Genomic DNA, 26,198 nt, shown 5'->3' on the forward strand with positions numbered 1-26,198 from the left:
CGACTACGTCATCATAAAGTACCTGGAGTATTGCATGAACCTCGACGATCATTAACGTAGATGGAACCATCGTTACCCTTGTTATAGTCGTCAGACTCCGCTTTCGTGTTCATGACGGTGGAAACTAATGATTGCCATGATTGTGTGTAAGGTTATATGCAGATTCAACTCCATGTTCTCTTCATATCTAAATTAAGTGTTGAGTAAATTATGTTATCGACGGTTATGGCCATTTGTATCGATAATTTCGTCTGTGCATTCCCACAGTCTTTATATATTGGCTGTGGTAAAATATGACTCCTAAATATGAGCAATACTTCAGCAATATCGGAATCTGAAGATTAACTTAGATTTATCACACCAGAATAATTTTGGGATTTGTAAAACATAATTGTACGTTGGAAGATGATGTTGCTGAGGAGGCTTCCAAAAATTTATGGCAAATGAATTCACAGGAACATGACCCTAACTCAGAGCCTTCATCGAAGACCTGAAACTGGTAGAGAATGGGGTAAAGTTGATCGCTGAGAACAGTACTGAGGTTTTGGAAATAAAGACGTTACACTTGATGACAACAAATGGACAACAGAAACACTAAGAACCTCTCTTGTTGGATGAAGAACCAGATCTCCTAATTTTTTTCCTTCCGGAAGTGGGAGGCTCGTTACGGTGCTGTAGAGTTAAGGGATTACAGAATTAATAGTGTGACGCCAATGCTAATGTTTTGTGTTGTCTGAGTACCCACCAGTAAGTGAAGATATCATAACGGTCAAGGCTCGTGTAGTTCGTCCACACAATAAACTATGGGAAGTGGCAGGCTCATCGTAGTTTGTGCAAGGTTGAACTGTAAAGTTTTCATATCGAATAGCTGGACGCGAGTAAGGTAAAGACTGAATCTTTTCAGAGTGAAACAGAACCATGTTACTGATCCTTTCGGAGAAGCTAAACAGATCCTCAATAAGGGAGGAAATGTAAGAAAGAGGAAGTGTGTCTGAAAGTGACGATGGGAGGAAAATCAGTCCTGAAGTATGTATGTGGAGTCATGGGCGTGAAGTTGAAGAAAGATAATCATGTGTGTAGAGAACAGGGAGGGTAGGCAGTATGATAGAACCCTGAGAAATTCCACACAGAGACTGTGGAAATCTTTGCGTCCTTGTATTTTTGGTATTTATTTCCTAGTTTGAACAAACATATCTTCATATGCACTCTTGTACCCACCGAAATTAAAACCAGCGAATATCCACATATGTCAGTCACCAGCAGAGGACATGAGTGTTTCACACAAGACACTTCGAAACAGTGTTGACATTTGAAACCAGCAGACATGTAATACTTGTGGACAGTGCTGACACTAGTTATTCTGCAGGATCAAGGAAGCCTGCAGAAGGCCATGCTGAGTCAGAGAAGCATTATTATGGGCGCCAGATGAGGTTTTCTTTATTATTTGTAACACTGTTGGTATGTTATGGCGAACATATATGGCAGCTTTCCATCAGCCAACCTCCTCCTCTGTCTCCTAGTCTGAAGCCACTTTATCATTAATGTCAGACTCAAAAAATCAAAGATGATAGATTTACTTTGTTTAAACTAATTCTCTATATTGTTATAACACTGCAGTATAAAAATTCATCCTATATCTGTTTAGAAGGAATTGGCATATTTACAAGGCGTTTTTACTGTAGACATGGAACTGTTATGATAACTTATCGATTATCCCAATAGCATTTTGTTTCCCATGTTCACTGCTTCTGCTTCAGGTCAACCGAGTTCGCCAGTGAAGAAGGTAAATAAGGTATATCTTGATTGGACACAACATATTTGAGTGTCTGTTTGCATACATGATATCCATAGAGAATGATCAGGCGGTAATTTGTTTGAAGAAAACGAAAATAGTTGAACAGTATCTATGCTATTTAAGAGATGTTTAAGACTCCAGAAGAAAGTAAACTTGCACATCATATTTACAGCTAGTATATGTGGCTGATGATATTCATGATATAGTATTTCTATTTAGTGGGAAATGACAGATGAAAAATGAACGCTACAGAGGCGTTTGATTCAGAAATTTTTGACATACCGTTGCGAAAGACAGATCTGCATTTGCAGATATTGTTTCCTTGAGTAGATGACTAAAAGCTGCCTATTTCTAGGCATATAGTTGTTCAAAATGTATAAACATTGATTTGTGAGGAAAATCGAGGTGAGGCATTGTTTTGAAGTCTTTGAGGGACCAATATCTTAACCTTCAAAACAATGATTTCTTGTTGAAGAATCGAGTGCTACAACACAGCAGATTAAAATGAGTTTGTATTTTAGCAAGATTTTGCATCATTTTTAAACCTAACCTGATAGAACGGTGAAACTATGAACGATGCAATAGCTAAGTGAGTGATTGATGTACTCGTTGGTTACTGACAAGGAAAAACACACTGCTACTTTATGTACTTGGAGCATGGAAAAAATAGATAACCTGCATGATGAGACATTGAAGCACAGCGAATCTACTTACTGCCTTCCATTCGTGCAGGAAGAAGAGTTAATTCCTCGGTGAGAATCACACGACGTCTACACGCCATTTCTGAAGGCCAAATATATTACACAACCAAGGGAAACATGTAATTTACATCTTAAGAATAACTGGCTTCTGGTAATAATCCATTAGAATAAAATGAGGTGAAGAAGGATCAATAACAAATGTGAGAGAGATTCTGGTGGGAGGTGAGATGTAATGTGTCTCATCCGTCGGGAGCAACACTCGGGAAAGTAATGACACCACAGGGTAAAGCTGGAACACATGATGAGCAGGTCATATAAACCAACTGTCGGGAGAACTGGTCAGGACAGAACCAGCTGGTCAGGACAGAGCCAGCTGGTCAGGACAGAGCCAGCTGGTCAGGACAGAGCCAGCTGGTCAGGACAGCCAGTTTTAGAGAGTTGGTCAGGAGAGACTCCTTATCATGAGGCAGGAGGGAGCTACAGCGAGCGAGGCTCGTGTTGACCAGACGGATGACTGATGACCGAGTCAAGTGTGTGGAACCTGAGCATGATGGGTGTGGGGACAGCATCTTCTGGGGAGGACCTGGCACGTAGCATGCTTTATACTTCATCATTATTGTGTGATTACTGTTTGTGATTACTGTTTGTGATTACTGTTTGTCGTCACTGTTTGTGGTCACTGTTTGTGGTCACTGTTTGTGGTCACTGTTATTGCTTTTCTCCTATGAATATGTATGCATACACACACACACACACACACACACACACACACACACACACACACACACACATACACACACACACACACACCAGCTTAAGCCAGGTACCCATTTATCGACCAGCTCCGAAGGGAGGATGAACACCTGGGTTGGGTGTAGGCCGTCTGCCACATCAAGGATTCGCACCCATTTTTGGCAGGCGTGTTAGAATGTTATGGACCTTCCCTCAGCCTACTGGAAAGTGAGCGGTCACAGTAAACATGGTGGTCGTGAGGCCTACTCTGGTCATCAAATGTCTTGATTATGGTGCTATACTGAAGCCATGGGTTATGAGCCACCAGGACGCTCTGGCTTGATCACCAACACTGCTCACTAAGTGATTGTGTAACTTCTGTGGTGTTTGTGTGTTTTTCATGTAAGTGATAAAGAAACGTGGAATCCTGAGTGTCATGAAGGTGCTCAGTCCTATACCTTCATGAGGTTGACGTAATCACAAACTCTACAAAAACGTACAGATGGGAACTAAGGAGGGAAAGAAGGAGGAGGAGGAGGAGGAGGGGGCAGCGCAGTATGCTGCTTCCATGTTCGTGGTGAGTCAGAAGAGTCTAACTTGACGACTTAGCAACAGTGGACTCCGTGCATTAATATAGCAAGAGTCGTGATGTGCGGACAGATGTGTGTTTACTGAGTGATGGTCCTGCAGTTATGAGGAAGGTGTCTCTGTGTCTCCCCCATTTTCCAGGTTTTATGACGGTAGACAACGAGATCTGCTTCCCATTAAACCACGTGTGAATATTCCAGTCAGATGTATGGGATGGCCGTGTCCATATCTCTCTCTCTCTCTCTCTCTCTCTCTCTCTCTCTCTCTCTCTCTCTCTCTCTCTCTCTCTCTACTACAATTATCTAGTGTTCATGTGAACCGAGCGTACAAGTGTGAGTGTAACAACCTGTTCGTACAGTGCAGGGAGGGAGGTCGACACTCGTCAGGTCTCCACCTTTCAATCATATTATATAATCTCAACTTGTGTAAAGTGTTTACACTTACATATTGTAATTTGTTTATTGTGTTTATCCACAACTATGCTATGACCCCTGGCTACACTTTCCTCACATCTTTCAAGGAACTGTTCAGATACTTCCAAACTTAGAAGAAGGTGTGTGTGTGTGTGTGTGTGTGTGTGTGTGTGTGTGTGTGTGTGTGTGTGTGTGTGTGTGTGTGTACCCTCTACAAAATATTCAGTGAAATGTTACATTAACTTCAGTCTCCCTCCAGGAGGCGGGAAGAGGAATTGTCTGATCTCTTCATCCGTCCGTCTAAATGTTGGTCACGCTATGCACACGTTCCATCCTGGGGTGGGTTCCTTCCTCAGGTGGAAGCAGAGTTGGTGTGTGTTTCCTTCATGGTGTGTGGAGGTCCTGCGCTGCCCATGAGGCTAGAGGGTAAGGGTCACGGTTCAGGGTTCTTGCAGGACGGCAGGCAGTGCTGTTACTGATCGTCTATAGGCTTCCCTCGGCAGACGTAGGGGCGTATACCCTCCAGATGTAATGCTCGATGGTTCCAGAGATACGTGCTATGTAGGTGCAGTCAGCTATACAGGTCAGTGGGTCATGAATTACGTACCTAAGGTGTAGATGGCGCGGGAACAATTATGTGGTGAAACAGATGAGTGTAAATGTGGACAGATGTAGGTGTATGGTAGAGGTGTTGACACAAGCTGAGTGAAGGTAAGAGCGAGCAAACCTTCGTAGTTATGTACGATCTTACGAGGTTTAGTGATCGTTCATTCTTCCTTTGGCTGGTAGATAACTGGGTACCTACCTACCTCGGGCTGGGGCTAACCACCACCACCACCACCGCTGTGACAAGTCTAGCCGTCTGACAGCTTGTTAGGGATACATATGGCCATCACATACAAGCCTCGTCAGACTAAATCTTCTTTCCTCATCAATTTCTTTTCGATCACTATTATCTCCGATGCCGGCCGCACCCACCACCACAACCATGCCTGTTATACACACACACACACGGACGGTTGTCACCTTCTGGATGGACACTGATGACCTGACCTTCATCATACAGCTATAGTTAACCCTACGTCGCGCTCGTCTCTTTGAATTCAATGGCTGTCCACTTCTGGTCACTTGCTAAAGCAGAATTCTTACGCATATGCTTATATATATATATATATATATATATATATATATATATATATATATATATATATATATATATATATATGAGGAGTGGTTAGACATGTGTTTGTACAATTATTTGTAGTATTATTCTTCCTTCTTAAGAGTTCCCAGAGATGATCTTTAATATTGATGACCATCTGCCCAGCCAGTATTGATCCCTGAGGACAGTATCGTGTGTGGTCTTGATCTGGCTGTACTGCTCCCACGACCACCATGGTGTTGGCCCAAATCGTCACATTGTTTTGTTATGTTAAAATGAACGTTTTGTTGTCACCTTGTGTAGACTTATCGTCGTTAGGACCACACGGACATTTTACTCGTGTGTGTGTGTGTGGTGCGCACACAACTTACGCTGTGTTGATTTATTCTCGTTTACATTCTCCCTGAACTTCTTTCTTGTTTTTGTGTCAGTGATCTGTGCTTCTAATTCAGTATCTTGGTTCGTTGTTCAAGTATTCTGTACTTTTTGTTGCACTTTTACAGAGTTGCGAATAATTCACGTAAAACAGGTCTGTTTTCTCTCAGTGTTGTGTTGGGGATGGCATTACAGGATTACTGGACGGCCAGTAAGAGCGTGTGTGAAATATAGATTAACGAGAATCAAAGTTAATCTTGGGGAACGAAACCCGAGACGTGGTTACCTACTGAGAGATTTACACTTGCTGCTGCGTCTTGTGGTTCTCTACATTGAATGATACCATGTTCAAAAGATATCCAAATCAACAAGGACTCCACTCTTACAAGAACAAAACGAGGGTTGAGGGAAGAAGCGGAAATGATATCATTAAAGTCTATTAATCGTTGGTATTACTACTCAGCCCAACACTGTCTATTGTTATCATATATGGTTGTCTCACATCATGCGATGGACACGTTAGGATGATTTTCCATTTTTCTTTTTTTAAAATCTAAATTCTATGATCATCAAGACTGTTTTAGCAGCAGTTATCAGTTCTAGAGTTACTGGAGAATAGATTAGTAGTTTAGATAAGACGTTCATGGTGGTGGACATTGAGTCTGAAGACGTTACTACTTTAACTTCCGACATCATTTGTCGCAGTAAGACTATAACGAGGCGCGGATTACATACGACCTGCCGTCATAGTCATACAAGTGCCTGACCTTCCATACATACAGGTGGCAATCGATCAGCTGGACACAAGCCAGTGTTCTTAAACATCAAAGGCGATTCCTAGATCAATCTTTCGTGCTGAGAGTTACGTCATATTTCTGCTGCAGTTTGATGTTGATAATAGTAACTGGACGACACACTAGGTTGCTCGAGGATGAGGTACACAACCGAGGGATAACTACTGTCCTGTAGAGATACTTGTCCTCACGTTGGATAGACTCAGTGTGTGGTGAAGTGAGTTCGATGTGATGAGTAACTTCGATGTGTCCGAGTTGTCATGTTCTGGCGAGAGACCTGTGTCATGTATCATGAAATGAGGAAAATGTAGACGAACACACAGGCATTACAGGTTGTGAGGTCAGGAATATCTAAGGCAGTGTGAGCGACTCCACCAAAGGTCATCATTATAACTGCATCCTCAATTCTGTTTATATGTTACGGTGACTCCCGTCACTCGGTAAAGACCTAATAATGTCGACTATACGTAAATAGCCTAAGATACGAGGAGAAGCCTCGTGAACTTTAATCAGAAGCGTTCCCTCACCTTCTGGTCATAAATAATTCTCATGAATCATCTGAGTTGCCACAATAAATCGCATTTCACAATCAACTTGATATCGTTCCATGCTCAACCATTTTCCCTCCAAGATATATGACGTTGTCTGCTTCATTAATGGGGTTCTTTTTTGATCAAACGATACAAGGAGAATTGTCAAAGTTTTTAGTCTATCTTTTCTAAGTTGCCTAGAAATAGATTATGTCCCATTACTCCGGCATGTCTGCCTCCCATAGACAACCTGCCATCATGTGACCACATTCCTCGCAATATTGACATTTATAGAAGACTCGGCTTTAGATATTCATTTAAAGATAAAGAATAACGGAAGATACATCATGTACACTCTGACAGTATGGCAGTTTTATTTCGTTGTGTCTAAATGTCTTCATGGTTGTGCATCAGACGACAGATGAGTATCATCAGCAGCTCTGGCAATGTGAACCAGAATCTAGTGGAAGGCGACTGACCTTGCTCACGTTCTGCCTCGCCCTGTGTGGGTTTGTACTGAGGGAAATCCCCCCCAAGGATCGCAACAAACATACCACACAGAGAGAGTTCTTCCACCTCCACCAGCTGGGGTCCGGTGGAGAAGAAATCATCGAAGAAGATTATATGCCTCTTGCCAGGGCCCAGATACGTGTTGGGATTCCCTCGTTAATGTGTGACGCGCCGGGCGGAAGATATTTATCTCACTGTTGGTGGCGGCTTGTGTCCTACCTCAGCCGTCAGTATGAGAGGAAAGAGGGACAAAAAACTCGGCAGACAGACAGGAAAATAAAGTGAGACAAAGACGGGAACATACTCTACAGAAGAGAGAGAGAGAGAGAGAGAGAGAGAGAGAGAGAGAGAGAGAGAGAGAGAGAGAGAGAGAGAGAGAGAGAGAGAGAGAGAGAGAGAGAGAGAGAGAGAGAAACGAACCAGACTAGGGGACAGAAACAAAGGGAGACAAGAGAAGGAGGAAGGCGAAAGTACAGAGAAACAGCACAGCCTTGACACCGCTGCTGGAGCCTTGCGTAAGGCGCCCTACACGAGAGGGGTCTAGGGGTTGTACAGCAAGGATGATAATGATGGTAATTATGATATTGATAATGATGATAATGAAGGTAATTATAATAATAATGATGATGATGGTAATTATGACAATGATGATGATGATAATGATGGTAATTGTGATAATGATGATGATGATGATAATGATGATAACATTAATATGATTTTTCCTTCTATACTGTATACAATGAGATGATGGTATAGTGATGAAATATAGAAGACCTCCAGAAAAGAGTCAAGACAGTAATAGTTCTGTTGTACGAGACTTTTGAGGTACCTCGAGTTGAGAAGGTCACGAGAGAGAGAAGACTTAATTTTCTATTATTTTTATTCAAGCTTCTGACAAGAGTTGACACACACTGAAAATGAGAGGAGAAAGTAAGGTCAAGGTGTCACAAATATGTTGACAATGAAGATTGTTCCGGTAATGACGAGTACAGAGCGGCGTCCTCAGGCAGCCGGTGGCACGTCACGGGTACATGAAGTAGATCCGAGGCGGTACGGATGAGGCTGTGAATCAGTTCCAGTTTCATAACTTATCTCGGTGAACCACAGACCAATCACAAGCCGCAAAATCCAGTCGCTCTACCCAGACAAACACCTGACTAAAAAAAAACTATACTTGATTGTTTCTCTCTTGTATACATCATCAACTGCTGTCGCTCATTCATCTGATCATCATTCATCAATGACGGAGGGAGGAACTACTACGTCTGCTTCCACTCCTCAAACTGGCTGGCTGTGGCTGGCTGGGTTCGGCAAACTATCATCAGCTTTCTGTGATTCTGACCATCTTACTTGTGACTGACACTGGCGTTAGCTTCGTTACAGCTGCAAGGCGTAAATACCAGTCAGAAAGAGGATTATATATGTTATTGCTTTCAGGCCTTTGCTAGAAGCAGGTTATAACTAGACATGGTTGTTGAACTGTGATAAAACATGTTACTTGATAACGTCAACTGAAACTTGGCTGATATTGCCTTAACAATGTCTCCCCACACCGCCTCGCCTCCCACACCTGTGCCTGCCCGTATCACCTCAGCATATATTAGATCACACACGAAACATCATTGTCAGAAACACACATTATAAGATGTGAGAATGTCATCATAAGAAACTCATCTTATTTTCACACATGGAAGTATTGTCACTGGATGATATATATTCTGTAAGCAACATGTTGTAAGTGGTTAGGAATCACATGCAGCTTAGGATGGCAATCTTTCGTATAGGTGTTTTTCTGTGTTATATTATCTGTGTCTCCTTCCACACACGTCTGACCAAGCATTAACCCTCTCTGCCGGTCATTCTATATTTACTAAGTCGCTGGAGGGCTGCTGATTTCCACTGACAGCCACGAGACGTGCCAATCACACAGAACTGCGTCTAAATGTTCATCACGCAGCTATGATGTTTGATCCACAGACTAACGACTTTCTCATGTGATTACTGATATAATGAGCAAGTGTTATTCATGCTATAACAGTTACACTTATAACTCATGGGTTCCTGCCGCCTCAGGCACACTCCTCACCCCACTGGTACAAGTAATGGGTTCCTCCTACCACTGGACACATTCCTCACCCCACTGGTACAAGTAATGGGTTCCTCCTACCACTGGACACATTCCTCATCCCACTGGTACAAGTAATGGGTTCCTCCTACCACTGGACACATTCCTCATCCCACTGGTACAAGTAATGGGTTCCTCCTACCACTGGACACATTCCTCACCCCAGTTCAACAATTTATATTTTTGGGTGATTTACTAAAGTCATGTTGGTAACATTTCCATTCACTTAGATATCCTGTGACTTTTCAAGTTCTCTGACCAGTGATCTGTGTGGTAAAGATACGTCTCACTTTGTATAAAATCTAAAGTTAGTTTTATTCCACATTTTCTTACTTCCCAAACTAACTTTAATCTTCTAAAACCGTTTTTTTTTCTTACTAACTTGCAGTTCCATTACTCTTAGAAAGACCTGCGCTTATGTATTAATTGTTTTTGATATATTTTTGAAGTACATTGTCCATTAATTCAAAGGATATATTTGTTATTCTATTCACACCAAATTCTTTCAATGTTATTAGAATAAGCGTCACAAACAACACAACAGAGCGGTTAAAGTTCGAAACAGTGTCAGTCGTTGTGGTTGGTGAACCATCCATCAGGTTATCCCTACAAGAATGAGATCAGACGAGCCACACTTGACACGACTACGTAAGTACTGATCCACAGTGGCTACAAACACAGCTCCCGGCGGCTTCATGGCTACATCTGTTATCAGGTAGTCTGGTAACTGAGGGAGATAGGTTTAAGCGAACTTAATGTAAACATCATTGTGGAATAATTGATTTCTGAGGAATTCAAATTGAGAAATCTTATTATTCATGTTACACACAAGATCAACTGCCTCAATGACTAGCGACTCAGTATGTAACGAAACTTCAAAGTGTAATTTAAAGAATGTATTTGTTATAGCTATCTCACGAAAACGTATGGCGTTAGATGTACTGGTACAGAAACATACTGCATGGGGAACGTAAAGAAGTAAGAAAATCAAGAGAATCAGCTACATTGATCAGTTTTGTTCGATAAAAGAGCAACGTTATGGAGAAGAATACATATATGAACGACTAATTCAAAGTGAGTAGAAGTGATCTATCTACCTACCTACCAGTCTATATATATATATATATATATATATATATATATATATATATATATATATATTTTTTTTTTTTTTTTCATACTATTCGCCATTTCCCGCGATAGCGAGGTAGCGTTAAGAACAGAGGACTGGGCCTTTGAGGGAATACCCTCACCTGGCCCCCTTCTCTGTTCCTTCTTTTGGAAAAAAAAAAAGAAAAAAAAAAAAAATGGTAGCTATTCTCCATAAATATACATGCTAGGAAAGATCTTACCAAAATACGTGCTTAAGTAGTGACAGGTGCAGTGTAACAAGAAGAAAGATTACTCAGTTGTGGCATGACATGAAGAAAGATCATAATAGTCAAATGAAGGTTATCATTCCCGTGACATGAAAGACACGTGTGCAAATATGAAATAAGGAAAGAAAAAATATTGATCACTGCTGTGATAGATGGTCCACCAGCTCGAGGTTGGATGTATTGGTTTCTGAACGTGATTCATACACGTATGTTGCTCTGTTTAAGTAGCATCCACGAAAACTCGATCACGCGTTTTTTTTCCCCTTCTATCTGCAGGATCTTTGATGTACGTAAGAGATCCCACAAGGAGAGTAATTGGTTTCATTATCTATACTTCATTTTCTCGGCTCGACACTACGTCGATGTTCTGTGCTTCAACTATCTAGGTTTTACACATGTTGTAGGTGATGATGCCGATCACTACATCCTTGCTCACATCGCTGTCCTTGTGTTTTCTTCCTACCTTCAGCGACACACCAGCGCTGGTACTCAGGCATTACTTGTAAAGACACAGAGGATACACACACACACACACACACACACACACACACACGTACAGGAAGACGATATAGGTATCATGATGTGAGTTAGCAGGCAGGTGTTTCTGCTGACCCTGACAGCAAGCAAGGGCCGCTTCTTTTCAGATATGTCTCGCACAGACATACATAGAATTCAGAGCAATGAGCAACAAGGGAAAGCAATATCTTTTTTAAGCAAACAGCTTGCAGAGACGCTGGATGTTCTATCAGTATTCATGGAGGGGTGATGAAGGCCATGTGGATTGCTAGGCTGGTCATGGTCCCCAGCAGGATGTCCACTGGGCAGGTGTCCCGAGCGGCACTCTTGCCCTCGTCTGCTGGGAGGCTGAAGGCAGGCCGCTCGCCGTAGCGGGTGCCCGGGCCGCTGTGGTCTGAACCTGCGGAAAAGATTTCGGAACCGTTAAGAGAGTCGATGAAGTGTTAATAGATTACAAAAGTTTTATCCCGACCACGAATTCGATGCCACGATCGGTTAAGAATATAGAAGCGAACTACTTAATGTTAAGAGAGCTTCACGAGGGCAAGAGACGTGAAGGAGAAGCAAAGGAATATTCAGTATGTATGAGTCGTGCCTCCAAGAAAATTAATGTTTACATCAGTGGCGGCCTTATAGCGCAGACGTGACTACACAACACATAACTTGGTCGTAAATTCCTATGGCTGGAGAATAACTGGGGAATTGTTTGACATGAAACACCGTTGATCAGGCGAGTGAATGACTGCTTGTCTGTATCCGGGGCCACTCCTCCCACCAGAGGAACCTGTGGAGAGCGTCCCCCACACGTCACACTCCCTGTGTGGGCCAGCACTGACACACACACACACACACACACACACACACACACACTTTTAGATACCTTCCATCTTCACTGGTCTCCTCCTCAGAGCAACGTCAGTACGCTTACGGTGTAGCAATATTGTAAGAATCTCGTCTTTTCGTGCCCTCATCTTCATTGAAATAAATGTTTCTCAAAAGTATGATATTCTGGACCACTTTCAACCACAATCTATATCAAGATCTTCCTACCCGTTTACCTTCGATGATTCTTCGTCGTGGTTGTTACTTCCTGAATTCAACTTTTTCTTCCACACTTTCTAAAATTTCTTTTAATTATCTCGAAGTTCACGTACAGCAGCGTCCTCCTTTACCTACTGCCAGCCGTACAACCTTAAACAGCCAAGCTACACCTCCTTCAAAAGAACGGGCAACTCTGTTGACCAGAACCAAACTTGATATGACACTACTGTCAGGTCTACACTATTCCTTCACTCTTCCTCACTGCAAGTTCTTCGGTCATTTACCTTCTACAAGAGCACAATCCCTGGATCTGTCTTCTTGTTGAGTATGCTAACATCAATCACTGTCCTCATGGAAGTTGCATGAATGCTCTTACGTATCACCAGCCTCTCCTCCGCCTCCAACCACTCTGCAATCACTTGTTCTGTATCAAGGACCATACACGCCGTGTGTCAACTCGCTATGTCACCCTCAGTATCTCTCTTCTCGGGCCTCCTTCGTTACTCTTTTCCACCCTACTCCCCGGTCAAGCCTCTCGCACTAAGTCTACATTATTCCCCAAAGATCACTTCCGAATGGAATGTGTCGTAGAGTTTTGAGAAGATTGCACCGAGAGTTAACATACTTTTCTTCTAAATTTACTATTTACCTTTTCGCAGCCTTTTCTGGCGACTGTGGAAGATATTTCATGCATATTGAATTGCAAACCGGTTTTCTTTTTCATTAACCGGCTAGAGAAATTATTCAGCAGTTGGTGACGTAACCTGGGAGAGAGTGTGGAGGAGACATTGATAGGGGATCGGGAGACAGGTTGGTCTGAGTTTGGATGGGGTGTTTAGATACCGGGAAATGGACAGGGCAACGAATGGAACTATGGTAACTGAGGTGAATCTCTGGATGGGTGATGGGCAAATCTTCCTGGTGTATTGACGAGTCTTACAGAGACGAGCCATCGTCCGTTACTGGGTATGTTGATGGTACAGAGGATCTGACGACGGTGCTGTGTGGGTGAGAACTGTGGGCCAGCAAGGGGAAGGAAGAGGGAGGGTATTGCCTTCTTCCCTCGAACAGAGAAACTATGGAATTCTCTTCTTCATTACTTCTTTCACTAACACTTTCAGTTTCTGTAAGTGGATCTACAAACACCTGAGAAGCTTCTATCAATCCGCGTATTTTTTTTTCTTTACTAGACTTTCATAACTGTACCACGTCAACGGTAGCCTCCTTGGTTCCAAGGGCCACCGATGGCATTTTAGGTAAACGGACATGACACTTGAGAAAGATGGCAGACACAATCACTACCACAGGCGCCCGCGATGCGTTTTGATCCTCGATATCTCACAATATTCCAGTAATGACTGACTTAGGGAATATGAGGAAATAGTGAAGTCGCTACTGAAAAAGACTTGAAATTCTTTTTAGATGTTTGCCAGTTGAGCCAAGCAACCATCTCAAGCATACGAGATGGCACTGGAGCCCCACACTGCCCCCCAGATCGTCGTTCCAGCTCACTGTAGTCTCCAGCGGACTGGTATCTGAAGTGCTGCCAGAAGCCCCGCACAAATCTACAGGTGCATATGATCCTGATTTCATCACTGTGGCCGAGGGTTAGGATGACTACGGTGATAATTCATCCAGACTCATGTCTCGGTGGACACACAAGCAAAGCAGCTGGGATAAAACCATCGTGGAAGGGACGGCCTCAGCCATGCTGGACCAAGTCTCACCTACGTTGCACCAGACTAATGCTTGCATGAGGATGACTCCCCTGCAAGCTGTAAGGACGCTTCCGAACTCGGAGGACTTCTTATATTTTGTCCCAAGATCTTACCTTGTCACTCGTCTTGACCTTCGTGCTCCTCGCATTACTGTAGCCCATCCCATGGCCACTCCTGTGTCTACTCGGGATATCAGCGTATCTGGGACAGAGAAGTGACTGACCAATTATGAGCTTCTGCCGACGTATGGTTGGAGGGATGCTTGGCAACCGGTGAAGCACTACGTAGATGATTGCACTACTTCTGATATATACGTATTTGAAGAGGACCTCAGAATTTAGGGAACAGAAAAGGAGTGAAAATACTGGGAACCTTAAAAACTTTTTGTTCTTATCGACCTTAATTACACTGGCTCCAGGTTCATGGAGTCAACCATGGTCGAAAGAGCAACCAACTTTTATTTCACCGCCTGAGCAGCCTTAGCTGGGTTGCCCGTACAACACGTCCTCCCTCTGAGGAACTGGAAGAACTTAACCAAGTATTTTTCAAACGAGTAATGTGTTAAGTTCATTTCAACAGCTTGTATCATATCTAATGAAATGGATAGAAAAAAGAGAGATTTGTAAGAGAAGAAAATGTAATTTAGAAAAGGTTTCCCCATATATATATATATATATATATATATATATATATATATATATATATATATATATATATATATATATATATGAATAAAAGTGCTAGTACGAATCACTTGGTCTTCATCTAGATGTCATGAATGGATAAATTATGTTACTGATTTATTTTTCTCTTATGGCGCATAGAGAAGTAGATCTGACGTTGAATCAGAGATGAGCCGGCCCATTGTTATTCATTGTCTATGAGAAATTGAAGACATATGATCAAAAAGTCTTCTGATGACGTAAACCATCTGGAAGTCTTCGTAGGGGTACTTGTGCACATTTTTTGTAAGTACTAAATATTAGTTTTGTTAAATTTTGGTTCTTTTAACGCAAGGTATTGTTCGTATCAGTTCGAGAAATGAACTATGGCCTTGGTTCTCAGGTGTAAATATATCCAGAGCAAGTAAGGCCGGATGAGCGCTACATCCGGGCCGCTATAATATTCATTTCTGCTCTGGTGCGACCACTGGTGGCCGCAGACTCGGGTTGTTCCCCGTAATTATTCAAAATGAGGACAGTGGACCACCTTGGCGGCGCCCTCACCTGTGGCTGCTAAGCTGGGAAGGTCCTTCCCTCCCGGGCCACCTGGTGGTGGCAGAGCCGTCCCCTCCAAGGCTCCGGCAGCTGTCGGCCTTCACCAGTGCGGGCCAGGATTACAATGACGCCGCCTCCCGGGTCCCTGCCTCTCCTGTTGTGCGGAGTGTGTACACACACACACACACACACACACACACATATACATACATGCATGCATAAATACTTTATATATATATATATATATATATATATATATATATATATATATATATATATATATATATATATATATATATATATATATATATATATATATATATATTATCCCTGGGGATAGGGGAGAAAGAATACTTCCCACGTATTCCCTGCGTGTCGTAGAAGGCGACTAAAAGGGGAGGGAGCGAGGGGCTGGAAATCCTCCCCTCTCGTTTTTTTTAATTTTCCAAAAGAAGGAACAGAGAAGGGGGCCAGAAGAGGGTATTCCCTCAAAGGCCCAGTCCTCTGTTCTTAACGCTACCTCGCTAATGCGGGAAATGGCGAATAGTTTGAAATATATATATATATATATATATATATATATATATATATATATATATATATATATATATATATATATATATATATAATTGTGAATGGAACCCCATGTATGTGATACCAGAATAAATGATGATGGGGAGAACGGATAGATATGCCACTGAATGATACATTAAGTGTCTATCAGTCTGCCTCTGAGAGTTATAACGTCATTACTTCATAAGTATCATTGAATCATTACGTTATACTGAATGCATAAAGTGCTTTACCTTTACTCCCATAAGGCTTGCCGAGGTGCTGCTGGTCTGTAATGTCATTCATCCCACTCGGGTGTAAGAAATTCTTGTACTTCGTTTTTTCTGTGGGAGAACCGAACTGTCAGTTTACATGCCACTAAACTCTTGAAAAACTTAACTTACGTGTGACTATTGGTGAAGAGGACTTGCTTTAGTGTACCTACGCTGATAGGTGTGGCTAGCGAGTGGAGGAGAGAGTTAGAATTCATGTTAGAAGTAAAACAAGACAATATATATATATATATATATATATATATATATATATATATATATATATATATATATATATATATATATATATATATATATATATGAAAATGCCCGAAAGTGTATGAAACATGCTGATTTTTCACTTATACATAAAATCCAAATATAAGAAATAAAGGATGAAGGTGAGCATACTTGTGTGTGTCATACAGAAGTAAATGAAGCTCCATATTGCTGAAGTTTGGCAAGTCTGGAACCATATCACAATTAACGTTGGCTGTGCCAGTAGCCAGGTATGCCAGTAAGGTACCAGGTATGCCAGTAAGGTACCAGGTATGTCAGCAAGGTACCAGGTATGCCAGTAAGTTACCAGGGATGTCAGTAAGGTACCAGGTATGCCAGTAAGGTACCAGGTATGCCAGTAAGTTATCAGGGATGTCAGCAAGGTACCAGGTATGCCAGTAAGGTACCAGGTATGCCAGTAAGTTACCAGGGATGTCAGCAAGGTACCAGGGATGTCAGTAAGGTACCAGGGATGTCAGTAAGTTACCAGGGATGTCAGCAAGGTACCAGGTATGTCAGCAAGGCACCAGGTATGCCAGTAAGTTACCAGGGATGTCAGCAAGGTACCAGGTATGCCAGTAAGGTACCAGGTATGCCAGTAAGTTACCAGGGATGTCAGCAAGGTACCAGGGATGTCAGTAAGGTGCCAGGGATGTCAGTAAGGTACCAGGGATGTCAGTAATGTACCAGGGATATCACGAGAACTGAACATTTCACGTGGTGTTAACATCATACATACGTACTACACCACGTAATGTAACACTGTAACGTTATTAGAAGGTACTTGATTAAAATGCTATACTTAGGAGACGTTAAGATATAGTGTAAGTGAACCATAAAAGAGTATGAGAATGAAGACATTTAAATACTAAGTACAAAACAACGGTCAAAATACTTTCGTCTTGGTTATTTCCGTGAAAATATGTTTGCAAACATCACCACTGTTGCCCGTTGCCCTGGTGGAGCGGTGAGACGAGGAACTTTGTCAGATAAAGTAACAGTTTATCATATGTGTTAGTGTCCAGCTGTCTCACATACATCTGTGGTAAACAAATCTGATATATCCGTCATAAGGAGACTGTTATTATTCTCTTTGAATAGTCCGGATGCCGCTATTTACGGGTGCTGAAGAATATTTTTTTCTTGTTATGGCAGTGAAAGATGACACCAAACAATTCTAACTTCACATGCCAGCGTCAGACTCCGGTATATCTCCTTGCTATTCCTCCCTTGATGTAATCCCTGACATGAGTTATGAAGACGAGGTATACGTGGTTGTTGTACCTTTCTTGTGTGGTGGAGGAGTAACGGGCGGGTCTCCCGGGAGCTCCTCACCCTCTGGTAGCTCCTCCTTGTCCTCCAGTCCTCCGTTCACGTGGGCCTTGGGAGACTCGATCTCTGTGAGTGAAAGGAAAGGTGGCTGATGCAGATGAAACATGGCAAGCACACACATCCACCGCCAGGCTCTTGGTGGTGGAATGTAGGAGGAACGTGGTCCAAGGCTAGGATATGTATTGGGTGTGGGGGAAGACGTCATGTGTATCTGGAAGTGGTGTTATGGGTGTGGGAGGGAGGTTAAACAGGGTGTGGAGAGGTCTATGGCTGGAGCTGTCAGACAATATTACAGCGTCTTATGTTCAAAGACAGACGCTCCTCAGTCTAAGGGGACACCTAATGTATATATATATATATATATATATATATATATATATATATATATATATGTGTGTGTGTGTGTGTGTGTGTGTGTGTGTGTGTGTGTGTGTGTGTGTGTGTGTGTGTGTGTGTGTGTGTGTGTGTGTGTGTGAAGTTCTTTGACGAGACTGCACTCCAATGGTACAGCTACGCCAAATTTACTTTTCACCTGCGGTGCAGCCTCATGGAGGCGGAATCCGGTAACAGTGATAGGTAGACAGATGTACACAATATACGAGTATAAAGATATGTGTATGTATGTTTGGATACAGAATCGTTCACTCTCTCTCTCTCTCTCTCTCTCTCTCTCTCTCTCTCTCTCTCTCTCTCTCTCTCTCTCTCTCTCTCTCTCTCTCTGCCTCTCAACGTCTTTTTTTATATTCCACACACACGCACACACAGTCTCTGTCATTCTATCATTCTTCTTGTGTCTCTGTTTCTCTCCTTCTTCTACTCCTTGTTTACCATAGATCCTGATAGCGCCGTCCGTCTCTCCCAGGGAGTTCTTGGCCACACACCGGAAGGTACCGAAGTCCTGCCGCTCTACTCGCCTTATCCTCAGCTTCATGAACACCTTGTAGGAGGTCTCTGCCACCACCGGCTCGTACCGATCACCTATTAGGAAGTTAGTACATGATGGTGTAGTAGTCGCCTGGGTGCAGAGCGTGACACTTACTGTAACGTGTGACTAGAGGTAATGCACAGGGTATTGTTACTAAGGAAACTTTATTTTTCTGGTTATTTCTTTCTTAGATGCAGATAAGACTGGTGAGTGACATGATTGGAAACATACCAGCAAAATGTACCGACCTATTAACGCAAGTATCTCCAGCACGTAACATGATTACGACCTCCGTCAGCAGCAGATCAGAAGAAGGTTTTTAATGAAAGTAAAGTAGCAGGATTCGTTCTAACTTGCAATGTTTCTAAAGAACAATTATAGCAATTTTTTGCTACTGCTTAACTGCCGGGACGAACAAATGTCTCAGAACAAGAGAATTTTCAAAGACATTGTCAGAGGTCTTGTGTGGCAGGAGAAACCTCTGACACAAGAAAATAAACGAAGACCAGCCGGTTGGGTTGGGTACGATCCGCATAAAGGGAGGAAATGATTACCGTACGACACTCTCAACAAGAGGACTGGCAGCAGGCCAGTATGTACCCACGACGGCTCTGTCACTAGATTAAGTAAGTTTTCATTTCCGGATAATTTTCAAAGAGGTTAACTCAGTTAGGAGACCCAGTGAGAGTACGTACCATGAACGGCCGAGATGAGCTGCGAGCTGCCGGGGGAACTTGGCAGACACAGACACATCATAATAGTATATCAGAGAATTTCCCACAGGGACAGGTGAGCGCCCCAAATTTAATGGTGTATACGGCAGACTTTGAACTTGCAGGTTCCCCACATGCAAGGGTAGTTTCTTTAATCCTTTCCGTGAGCCATCCATTGTTCACTCAACAGTTTGTGTAAGGCCACCGCACTTCAGATACAACAAGAAGCAAGATGTTGCTAAAACTTTAACATCCGCAAAAGATGAAATATTTTTTTCCGAAGGAGGATAACTTTTTCAGCACCATGGTACGACCCTTGAGGACGATATGACGACCATTGAGGACAACGTTACGACCCTCGAGGATGACGTGACGCTTAAGAGTCAGGTTAGAGGGTCATAGAAAAAATTGATTTATATCACGTCAATGGATTTTCTCTTTAGTTTTACCTGACGAACTAACTCTCTTCGATGATTACTGCAGAACTGGTAACTAGAGAAACAAATTAGCAAGTAAACTTCAGAAGAGTTTTCCTGCTGTTGGGGCGAGTTCGAAGCGTTGCTGTAAACTGCTCCTCTTCTGTGCAAGTTATTGTCTCGCTTTACAATCAGCTGCAAAGATTCTACACCTCCACAATTGTCAGTACAAAAGTTCCTTTTCTTTTCAACGTAACTTTTCCGACAGGAATGTGTGTTCGATTATTTGAAGAAGTATTTCACCAAACATCTGCCAAAGTGTACGGTAACCAAATGAATTGTTTTTCCTCAGTATTATTGTTTATATCGTTCTGTTGTTGATTCTCCCACGGGAGATCCTCGAGAATCGGAACATTCTTTGAGTGCGTCACATTTTCTTTCATGTACAAACTAGTTATGTACTGTGTTGGACAACGCTGGCCGGGCAGTTGTGGCGCTGATGCTTTGATCGAGGCTGAAGTCTTTGAAGTCAAAGGATTGCAGTCGGTTGGGCGAGTCTCGCATTAAGTCAGATCACTGACGATGATAACCGGAGCAACTGAAACAGTGGAAGTCGAAAGCTCTGGAAGTCAGTATTCTGGTGGTTGTGATCTGTCTTATAATAGAAGTGCTTAGTCTGTCTCTCTGATAACAACCACTGGCTAGGCTGAAAGACATTTTCGCGCCTTTGCACCTAAAGACAGTTCGCTCCTGTTCATCTAAATGTACTACGAATGACAAAATGTGCAACTATTTGGAAATACTCTTGAAATTTGCAGAATTGTTAAAGCGTCTTTGTGCAGCAGACTGAGCCAGCAGCTGGGGAGTGCACGTTCAGAGCCACGTGGGTTCCGCCAGACTCCTGCAGGTCCGATGGTGTGTGTGATACATCTTTGTTCTCAGACGGAGGGAGGAATCTCACCCGATCATGTAGGAGTTCACAGAAGCGAACTCGTTGTGACTGGTGGCTTCAGTTGTATCATCGGATATGCAATTCAAATTCACGGTACAGAGATTACACACATGTGCACGAGGAGGTGGATATGACCAAGACTTATGAATACATATCCCAGTACAGTACTGTGAGGCTCCAGAAGAAGAACATCAGAACGGAGAGCATGTAAGAACAAGGAGGTTGTAGATCACTTTGCCTATATAAGACAGTTTCAAGCATTGTCAGTCGTCTATTACTGACCGATCGTAAATATCGTCGTATTGTTCTGAAACCATCTGATTAGCGAGGCAGTATGAAGGGGACGGATACATATGTTACAAAAAATACGTATGTATTTTTGTAACGAAGCAAAACAAAACTGTGGTTGCAGATGATACATCATAAAATGATAATATTTGTTTAGTTTCCGAGTATCAAAACCCTACAGACCAAATCTTGAATCTGGAAATAAGATGGAACAGAAATTTATTTTTTGAAAGTCACGTTGTCTTGAACAACAAACAGTTGTTATAACAGGAATCATCTCTCAGTGCAACGTTGCCATTTATTTCATTCACTTCTTTACTAAGAGGATATCAATGTACCATCATCATGCGAAGTGTAAGGGAGATAAATGCTTGCTATACAAGCATACATCGTGGACTAGACGGTAGTTAGAGAGAGACAGAGACAGTAGTATGGAGAGAAGCAGAGGCGAAGTGACGGCGGGAAAACTGACCTGCGACGATCATGTCTCCCCGGGTGTTGGTCCAGTAGTTGATGCTCCTGGGGAAGGCCTCGGTGCGACACTCGATGGTCAGGTCCTGACCCAGGTAGGCGCCCTCCAGCTGCTGCGGCACCCAGGTCATCGGAGGGACTGCCCCAAGGGAAGAGAGAGAGAGAGAGAGAGAAAGAGCGTGTGTGTGGATGATCTAATGGAAGTGTGTGTGGGTGACTCTGTGGGAGAGTGAGTGAAAGGACAACCTACAGTAAAAGAGAGAGAGAGAGAGAGAGAGAGAGAGAGAGAGAGAGAGAGAGAGAGAGAGAGAGAGAGAGAGAGAGAGAGAGAGAGAGAGAGAGAGAGAGATTATAGGTGACCCACAGACTCGGGCCCCGGTTGGTTGAAGGAGATTATACAGTAAGAATGTTAACAGGAGAATATGAGAGGTGGAGTGAGGGGAGAGGAAAGTGTGAAGAAAGAGGGATACTTCCAGAGTGTCACAATGTTAGTGAGGGATGACAAGTGGCAGACAGCAGCATGGGAGTGTGAGGGAGGGATGCCAGGTGACAGACTATGTATTACACACCATGACTAGTGAAGAAGCTCACTCCTCCACCTCACACTCGCACACGAAACATACAGGTCACTAAGCCTTGACTCCCTTCGTGTTTGACCTCATCCTTGTGTCCTCCCATATAGCGTTTCCTTCTTTCAACAAACTTCTCATTGTACATCTCCCTCTTTATTCCCTCTCGTGTTTCTCTTCCTTAGACTTCCTTTTCATTCATTATGTCTTGCATTGTCCCGGCGCGTCTTGAGAAGATATTTTACTCTTCTCTCTATATCTTTACCACCTCTCACCCTCCTCTCCTGTGCTATGCTACTCTGTCTGTCTGTCTGTCTGTCTGTCTCTCTCTCTCTCTCTCTCTCTCTCTCTCTCTCTCTCTCTCTCTCTCTCTCTCATATCACAAGTGTCTCCTCTTTCATCACATGGTTAAGCAATTTTGCTGCAAGTCTGTTCCCACTATTATTTCCTCTTCATTCTCGTCCCTTCTCTTGCCTCACTCACTCATCACTCATTCTGTGTGCCCTCTAATCTCCACTCTCCTCCTTCCCTCCCTCCCTCCCACGGCCTGTGTTGTGCCACTCACACTGGACGCTGAGGTGAGCTCTCTTGCTGATGGACGGTGGGATGCTGTTGGAGGCGATGCACAGGTATGACCCCATCTGGAGACGCGACACCTTCTTCAAGATGAGCTTTTCCCCCTCCACAACCCGTACCGACCGGCCCACGCCCACGCCACCAGAGCTCGCCACGCTCAGACCACCAGCTGCAGAGCCATCCACGCCCAGAGCACCACCTGCAGAGCCAAGCAAGCCCACCCTGCGTCGTGAAGATCCAATCGCTCCTCCGTTCCCGGATACTGCCGCTACGTCATCGCCTTCACCACGTCCATGACCTGGGGAGTAATCAGTCCAGATGTCCGTCAGAGGCATCATGCAGGGGCAGGCAGCCTGCAGGAGCCGCAACATAAGAAGGAACAATAACAAGATTGATGATGTTTCCCAAGATGTATGGCGGACTTGGAATTACTTTAAGCTACACCATAACTGATGGTTGTACTCCCTGGTGATTTTGATTATGTTGCAACATATTGTCTGGACTCCAGCTATCATCACTAGTAAATATTCTAGAAACTTTATTCATTCTGGAAGTGATAATCAACCTTAGATGAAGTAAATTGTATAACCATATATTGACGTGAAGTGAAACATGTATTCCTGTAAATACAAATGAGTAACAGTGATTGTAAACAGTGAATCCTGTAAACTGTGAATAGACAGCAATCCCTGAAGAAGTACGTTATATCAGATCACTGATATATACACACACACACACACACACATATATATATATATATATATATATATATATATATATATATATATATATATATATATATATATATATATATATATGTATATATATATATATATATATATATATATATATATATATATATATATGTATATATATATATATATCATAAGATTTATTCTTCAACTCATAAACTCACAAAGTCATTCTTTCTAAAGTTCCTGATTCATCGCATCTTCGCTGCCCTGCTCTGTAGTCAGCCACATTCTCGAGACTTAATTTCAAAAACATTTCCTTACATCTGACTTGAGGTTATTTACCACTTGCCTCGGCCAACCTGGAAATAGCTCCTTTACCCACCACACATGTCAGTGGAATATCCAATTTCCTCCACGAAATTTGATATCAAGTCATAATTCAACCTCAAGTTTATGCATTTCCTTCAAACTGGACACTCAATTTGAGGTTTCCTTCACAGATCTTTTTTTAAAGGAAGTTATGACGGCGCGGACAACTGAGGCTCTGATCAAGGCCATATCATTAACGTTATCCATCTGTCTCTCTATTCATCTATCTATCTATATACCTTGGCCTGAGCCAAATACACAGTTTTTCGATCGACCCCCAATGGTGGCTGAACACCTGGGTTGACTGTGGATCGAGTGCTGCAACTAGGATTCGAACCTATACGCTCGACCCCGGACGGCCTATGAATGCGTCATGGTCAGGAACTGTTACCGCTACACCACGGAGGCTCCTGGTGACCTCACCCTAGACCTCGATGATGCATCCCCGTGGAGCTGTAACCTCCCCTGGACCATGCTGGAGAACGGTGACCTCCTCTGTGCCACCTCAGGTCGATGACCTCCCCTCTGAACGTCCTAGAGGACGATAATCACCTCCCCCCAGACTAAGGTAATCCAGATTTCTTTGAGGGAGGTGACCTCGTCTGGACCATGATGACACAGACCACCTGGGGAAGGTGACTCTTGGCTACGACGATTGGAGGGTCTTCTTCAAAAGGGTCAGGGATCAGTGGGGGAGTTGGTCATGAATATTACCATAAGGTTTACTTCCTCGCTAATCAGATCCCTCGGCAGCGGCTGGCCATGACCAACGGGTCATATATAATGACTCGGCAGCTGGAGATAACCAGATATGCACAGGGATATACCGAGTCCCGCGTTATGTTAATATCTTCACGTGTTTGCTGCTGTTGGTGCGAACATAAAGGAAAGCCAAGTGAATTATTCAGGGTTACTTGTGCAAAATTGGCGAGTGGACTGATGCTCTTTATAAGCAGATGAGAGGCCTGCCGCCCAGTGAGTATGGTTGTGTTGAACAAGTGTCACGAAAGAGTTGCTTGTTGCTTCCGGATTGCGAGGTTTTTTCCGGTCTTCTATGAAACCTTGTTGTTGTGATGCGTCATTTTCACAAGCACCAGTCTCTACCTTCGTAATCCATCATGTTATTCATATGCTACTTCCCTCTCCATTTCCTTAATCCACCAGTTCCTCTCTTTTATTCACATTCTCTACTTTTATGGCTTCTCTTGTTTCTTGATCCCTTCGTCCATTTCCTTGATACCATTCCCACCTGTTGAGTTAGCTCCTCTGATATCAATTGCTCATCTCCTGATACCTCTTCTTATCCCAATAAAACCCCACTCCCGTCCTTCCCGTGTAAGCCATTTCTTCTCTCCCGCTACGCACTGTTCATTATCCTGATATGCGTCAACCTTTTCAAAGTACGACAATCTATCTTCTCCAGACGTACTCCTCTCAAGGTGGTTCATCATTTTCCATAGTACGCTCAATTATTGCACCGTCTCTCCCATATTTTGATACGTTTTGTGACTGCTTTTTGTTTTCATGACATGTCTTCCCATTTATCTGTTATCTTTCATCGGCACACTTCTCCTTTTTCTTGAAATCCTCCATCTGGACATGTTCTCCCTTATCGTGACGCACTCTCTTCTCTGAGCAAACCGTCCTCTGTACGTGATATGTCCCCCTCTTAGGGAACCCTCCCGTGATATGGTACGCTCTCTTTATCCCCCTTCAAGATAAGCCCCTTGACCTCCCCTTAGTTCACGCAGGGGGACTGGGCGACCCTTCCTGTGGTTAAATCAGAGGCAATGAATAACTCGCCATTACGCGGCCGGCCGGTCGACAGTCACTCTTGCAGCATCACCGCCGGGGTCACACAGCCATGGGTCTCTTGTCTCCTTTAACATGTTCTTGAGACACTAGCAGACCAGCCTATCTGCCTCCTGCAATACAGGCAGGCCCGTCGACATGCCTTCTGCAGCAGTGACGAGCTCGTCGAGTGGACTCCTGCAGTAGTGGCATGCCCGCTGAGCTAGGCTGCCTTCTGCAGGAGTGGCGTGCCCGCCGAGCCGCCTCCGGCGATAATGTTAGCTCGTCCAGGAGATCCTGGCAGCCGCTCCCACCATTACAGTGCTCACCATCACTACCAATGCACCATATCCGTCCCAAAGTCATCATAGCTTTCCTCTCTTGAAAACAAAACCCGAATTA

At 43.2% G+C, this 26,198-nt stretch overlaps 1 protein-coding gene and 1 long non-coding RNA gene across 3 annotated transcripts in view; one reads left to right on the forward strand and one right to left on the reverse strand.

Annotated features, from left to right (window-relative positions):
* LOC139760676 (uncharacterized) overlaps positions 1 to 21,721 on the forward strand; it is a 45,612-nt gene extending 23,891 nt beyond the window's left edge. Inside the window, exons 3-4 of the long non-coding RNA XR_011715382.1 lie at positions 18,894 to 19,019; positions 19,148 to 21,721. This is a non-coding gene — a long non-coding RNA (uncharacterized lncRNA). The remainder of the gene's footprint in view (positions 1 to 18,893; positions 19,020 to 19,147) is intronic.
* Positions 10,909 to 26,198, reverse strand: part of LOC139760675 (lachesin-like) — a 46,087-nt gene continuing 30,797 nt past the window's right edge. For both annotated transcript variants that reach the window (XM_071684201.1, XM_071684202.1), the window contains exons 6-11: positions 22,931 to 23,239; positions 21,798 to 21,935; positions 18,860 to 19,009; positions 17,984 to 18,097; positions 16,403 to 16,492; positions 10,909 to 12,020 (exon numbers count right to left, since the gene is read on the reverse strand). In XM_071684201.1, coding sequence (XP_071540302.1) covers positions 11,857 to 12,020; positions 16,403 to 16,492; positions 17,984 to 18,097; positions 18,860 to 19,009; positions 21,798 to 21,935; positions 22,931 to 23,239 — 965 coding nt within the window. In that variant the 3' untranslated portion in view covers positions 10,909 to 11,856. The remainder of the gene's footprint in view (positions 12,021 to 16,402; positions 16,493 to 17,983; positions 18,098 to 18,859; positions 19,010 to 21,797; positions 21,936 to 22,930; positions 23,240 to 26,198) is intronic.

Source organism: Panulirus ornatus, chromosome 37 (assembly GCF_036320965.1).
Source record: "Panulirus ornatus isolate Po-2019 chromosome 37, ASM3632096v1, whole genome shotgun sequence".
Classification (NCBI taxonomy): Eukaryota; Metazoa; Arthropoda; class Malacostraca; order Decapoda; family Palinuridae; genus Panulirus; species Panulirus ornatus.